General features: G+C 50.2%; 1 protein-coding gene across 2 annotated transcripts in view; it reads left to right on the top strand.

Moving 5' to 3' along the window:
- Positions 1–344: 344 nt before the first annotated feature.
- The window catches only part of RORA (RAR related orphan receptor A), a 683,527-nt gene continuing 678,246 nt past the window's right edge, over positions 345–5,625 (top strand). Inside the window, exon 1 of one of the 2 annotated variants that reach the window (XM_023532539.1) lies at positions 345–611. In XM_023532539.1, the coding sequence (XP_023388307.1) occupies positions 446–611 (166 nt within the window). In that variant the 5' untranslated portion in view covers positions 345–445. The remainder of the gene's footprint in view (positions 612–5,625) is intronic. The other variant, XR_896048.2, reaches the window with a different exon arrangement.

The raw sequence follows: 5,625 nt of genomic DNA on the forward strand, positions 1-5,625 counted from the left end.
CAGAATCATCTCGCTGATCTTAATTTCTGTCCCTGACCTAAGGAGAGGGAAGGATTGGGGCACGGGAGGTTCTTCTCACCTCCTCCCCTCTTTTCCCCACCTCCCAAAATTGGCAGCCAGTCCGTGGCTCTCGGTCTGGGGTCTGGAGGGTGGGGAATGTGGGTGTGGGGGCCGGCTGGAGAAGCTCTCGCTAGCGCTGCCTGTGGCCAGACCCGCCTCCCATCCCCTCTCGGGCGCACACACACGTCCACCCAGACACACTCCGCGCGCTCCCTCGCGCTCTCGCTCGCCCGCCCGCCGCCGCCTGCTCTCTCCCTCCTGCTCTCCACGGTCTCCTTCTCCTTTTTTTTTTTTTTTTTTGGTACCATAGAGTTGCTCTGAAAACAGAAGATAGAGGGAGTCTCGGAGCTCGCCATCTCCAGCGATCTCTACATTGGGAAAAAACATGGAGTCAGCTCCGGCAGCCCCCGACCCCGCCGCCAGCGAGCCGGGCAGTAGCGGCGCGGACGCGGCCGCCGGCTCCAGGGAGACCCCGCTGAACCAGGAATCCGCCCGCAAGAGCGAGCCGCCCGCCCCGGTGCGCAGACAGAGCTATTCCAGCACCAGCAGAGGTAGGCGGCTGCGAGAGGGGCTGAGGAGGGGGCGGCGGGAGCCGGGGCGCGGAGCGGGGGGCGGCCCGGAGCAGGCGCCCGGGGCGCGGGGTCCGGGGCCGCGCGCGAGCCTGCAGCGGCGCCCCAAGCCCGGAGCAACCCTCTCCCCTCCCCCCTCGGCCCCCCAGAAATGTTGCAAACTTTTGCAGCCGGTTCTCGGGTTGCGGGAGGAGAGGGGGGCGGGGGAGGCGGCAGGAGGCTTGACAGCCGGCGGGCTCATCCCCTGGCTTTGATTTTTCTGCGAAGAGAGGAGGAAAGCCGCGTTGCCGAAATTAAATACGCTCCCCCAAAATACGGAGAACCCGAAAGTGGGGGCCCGGGAAAGAAACTTTTAAAGCGGCAGTGTCCTTTAAAGAAAGAAAAAAAATATCTGTTTATGGCCACCCTCTTCTCCCTTTACCTTGTCTCCTCTTGACAGTTTAGGCCCCGGCTGCCCGAAACAGGATGTGTTTTCGACCCCCGACAGAGCTGAGGGGGGCGGGAGGAGTGAACGACTAGGGAAGCCCCGGGGGTGGAGGCGGGGGGGGGCGGCGCTCCTGGATCTGGGGACAACATGGGCACCTTCTCTGGAGCACGGCGGTGGTCTAGGGGTTTGGAAGAAGGGCTGGAGTGAGTGGGGTGCGGGCGCGCGAGGTGCTCGCCAAGTTTTCTGCCGGGTGCGGCGAGGGGAGATGCGCAAGTTTGCCGTCCCAGGGTTCGAAGCCCGGCGTCCGGGCTGGCGGGGGGGCGTGTGCGCGCCAGCGCGCGGAGGGCGGCGGTCCTGTGGGGCGCTCCACGCGCATTCGGAGTGAGCGTCTACAGAAGCAAACAAACAGAAAGAGAAAGCTCGAAAGGCACCCAAACTTATTTCTGCCATGGGAATTCTTCCCTCTCTGAGGTTCCAAGCGTTTCTGCAGGAACCTGGGAATGGTCAGTGCAAGTTGAATGTTGGTTGGATTGTGCGAGCGATGTCCCCCCACCCCGCCTCCCGGGCGATTTTTACACTTCATTTTGGAGTGTGTGTGTGGTAGGGTGAAGGGCTCCATTACCCCCTCCTTTCTTTTCCTAGTTCAAGTGGAGTGTTCGGGAAAGCTTTTTCTTAAAGGTATCGGAACCCGATATGGGGTTTTTTCTTGGGGGTGAGAATTATTTATTTGAATGCGCCTGGAGTTTGCAAAGAACTGGAGGAAGCTACGGCTTTAATTACTGTTGTAAATAATGTATAAATCACGCCTGTCACTCCGGAGGAAGCGGGCTCGCGCGAGCAGCCCAGGGCTGAGGACCGAGAGGATCTCCAGTCCCGGCTTGGGCAGTGGCCCAGCGCGTCCCCTCCTCTTGACACTCGGCTTCTGGTGGCGATTGGGGAGGGCTGGGGAGAGTCGAGTGGGGGCCCCAGGAGCCGCTCCCTTCCTCTCGATGTTATAGTTGGAGGCAGGAATATGGCTGATCATGTGCTGGCTGTTTTACAGTATTCCCCCCCCCCTTAGCCACACCCCCTGTCCGGGAGCTTTCCCATTCACGGAATTCGAGTACAGTAAAAGCCATCAGGATGACATACGAGAAAAACATTTAATTAAAGGCGATTTTTGAAGAGTGAATACACGGAACCGGGGGTCGAGTGGGAGGGGTGGGGGGCAGCGAGGGCCAGGAGTTGAAAGAAAGGGAGATCAGGGTCGGGGGCCGGGACCTGCCGCTAGCTCGGTGAGTTTGTGTGTGGAGAGCTTTTGGCTGCAAAGAGTATATTTAGACCCTGAGACGGTGGATTTGGAATGCGAGCGGGTTATGTAACAGGGTTAATCATAAACACTGGAGAAAATCCCCTTCATGTGTTTCTGAGGCTTTTTTTTTTTTTTTTTGCATGGGAGATATAGGAAGCCACACTAATTTCTGGTTCGAATTGCCACTCCCCTCTGTCTTCCCCCCCACCCCCACCCCGCCGCCGTGTTATTAGCATCTTCAGGTGTCATTCTTGCCAGAAGGTATTCTTGCAGGAGATCTGGGTAGCAGGCTGCAGAACCAACTAGCAAATCCGTAACTTGCTGTTCTTGCAAATTATGTAACACTGGGGCATTCAGTAAGTACCACCAGCCCCCTAGGCTCAGCAGAAAGGGGAGAGGGACAACTGGAGGGGTGGGAATGCATCCTGCATAGCTGACCTGCTGACCCATATCCCCTTACCCTGTAGAAGGTCACCCCCCACTCACTTTTATTTGAACCAACCCCTGTCCATCCCTCAGGAAATTTAATGGAGGGAGGGAGAGGAGGTAAGGCCCAAACACTCAACTCACATCCTGCACGCAGGCACTAGGTTATATAACAGTCTGAATGGAAAAAGGAAGGTCAGAGATGGAGGCATCCTTTAGCTAACACAGCAGTAGTAATAGCTTCCAGGAATTATGTGCATTTACAGACTTTAACCTCAGCTGTAGCGTCTACTCCTCAGGGGTACTAATCTCTGTGTGTGTGTGAGCTAGAGAGAAAAAGAACGCGTAAGTATGCCTGGTGGATGAGAGTGATTTGAAAATGGGAAATGTTTGGGTTTTCAGATGATGTAATGGAGTTGGCAGAATATGCAAGTCGGCTCCCAGAGTGTAAGCAGCAAGAAAATTGGAGCTGGCATCCAGTATTAATGTTGCATAAATTACAATATCGGAAAGAAATTAACCTACACACTAGGTGATTACGCCATTTTAATACTTAAAACATAAAGGCATACAGCTCAAAAGGAAAAGCAAACATCATCACCTTATAATTAACATTTTCAACCTCAAGAAGGGTCGAGTAGTGTTCTTGGAATTGGGTGAAGTAGGTAGCTTTCTGATTTGGGAGATGCTTTCCAGAGAGGTTGCATGGTTAGCTTCCAGCCAGCTAACATTTGCAGGCCACAGAGATTGTACTCTGGATTTTCATGACATTGAGGTGACCTCATGAGATATTACCGAGGTAGCCTTAAAGCTGTTGCTGTATTCCAAACTCCTGAGAATCCCTGTGTGAATGGGCTGTGTAGGTTAGCACCTGAGCTTCCAAAATTTGACATGTGAGTTTATAATCTGAAAGACGGTCTCCCTTCTCCTGAAAACTGGGCAGGGAATGTTAGCAGTTTTAATGAAAACTATTCCGTTTTCTAGATGGTATTAATGATGGCTGGTGTCATTCAGTCCCATCTTTACAGCACAATGAAAGGGATAAAAGAAAGGCAAGAAGCAACATGGGAAGTAAGAATGAAGCGGAAAAAAACCACGGTGAATCTTTAATTTAACAAGGCTTTCAGGGACTTCAGGGAGCCATGAGCATTGTGACATACTGTTGTTAAAAACCCCTTTTCCAGAATCTCATTATTATATGCATGCCAGAAGCTTACATATTTTACTTCACTAAAGTTATCCTCACAGGGCTGTGTGCCACGCAGTTGGTTTGGAACACTAGTGCTGAAGGTTGAATGCTTTTAGGGCAGGCCATCCTAAGGGAAAAATCGAAACCAAAAGATGGGATTAACACTGAAAAGCTCAGTTGGGTTGAGATCGAACCCCTTGGAAGCTCAGTTTAAATTGACTTAAAATCAGTTAACAAGACCTGTAGTTTATTTGTAACCCTGAGGACTTCTAGAACCACACAAGCCTTTGGAAGTGTTTCGCCTCCACTCCCCGCTTCAGTCTTGACTGATTCACTTTCTGGTAGGTGCTCTTGCCTGATAATTCAGCGCCCTTTCTAGAGATTGATTCTCAGATCAACTTTTCTTACGTGAATCCTGCTCTCCACAGTGAACAAATGATGCCCAATAGTTTGAAGGAGCTGCTGGCTGGGATAAAATTCTTTGCCAGAGGAGTAGAATAATTATTTTTTAAACTAAGGGACTTTAATTTTCCGGTAAATTGCTCATAAAACCATTTATAATTATACCCTTTAAAAATGTAATAGAATAACTTTAGAAAATGCATTTGATGATAGTTATGATAACCTTTTCTGTTGTTTCCCCCATATTTCTTAAAAAGAATTGAATTATTAATCCAGAAGTCAAACCCTCACTGGCTAAAAACATTTATTGCAGACTCTTTTTATGTTAGTTGCCTGTTGGAATTTCCCAAAGCGTACTGGCATTATGAGGAGCCCTTGGCTTTAGAAAGTGTTTCTTTTTCCAGTACTGAAACACGGAGCCTGTTTGTAGCCCCCTAACCATGAGACCCTTAAACTTGTGTTTTCCAGGCAGCAGAGGTGGGGGTGGGGGGTGGGTACAACACACACTCCTGGTTCCACAGTAGACTCTTAAGTGGAATGCACGGAGGTGCAAGAATGTTTATTGCAGTCGTTGTGCCTCTGGATGAAAACGTTCCGAGAATTTTTGGTGACAGCTGAATTTCTTTTGGAAGCAAACTGACTCCTGTCCACCAGAGCTGACCTTTGGAATTCGAGTGAGACAAGCCCGTGGGTTCTTCTTGGGCCATACTCTTGTCACTTCTGACTTAAGAGGCACGTTTTTCTGCAGATCTTCCCATTTTTGCCTTTAGGAAGTTGTGGCATGATGTTGGACAGACTGAGTTCGCTGTCACTGGAAATTCCGTTCAAGTGGTATGGTCTCTACAGCATATGCTGCTTTTTCTAAGTGTGCTCTTCCTTTCTCCTCCGTCTCCCCAGTTTACTTGATAAATTGTATTTCTTAGCTTGTGTATGTACTTCGGTGTCTGTAGAAGCAAAATATGTTACTCATTTCAGGTATCTGGGGAAAGAGTCATAATATGATTGTCCCATGTGCCACAAATTAATTTTTTTTATAGAAAATGCAGCTTTCCTCATACGACATATTCTGCCGCTCACTCTCTTTGTCTTCTCTGAGCCAATGTGAAGGGACTTTGAGGTAGACATCATCAGCTGCCCCAAGGAGATTCCTGACCCATTCATCTAGATTAGTGTTAAGTTCTTCCAGAGCAAAAAGAGTCTGCTTTGAAAGACCTTCAGATTCTAGGCCACTAACCTACAACATGGAATACCTTTCTGAATA

This window comes from Pteropus vampyrus, unplaced genomic scaffold, assembly GCF_000151845.1.
Source record: "Pteropus vampyrus isolate Shadow unplaced genomic scaffold, Pvam_2.0 Scaffold85, whole genome shotgun sequence".
Lineage (NCBI taxonomy): Eukaryota > Metazoa > Chordata > Mammalia > Chiroptera > Pteropodidae > Pteropus > Pteropus vampyrus.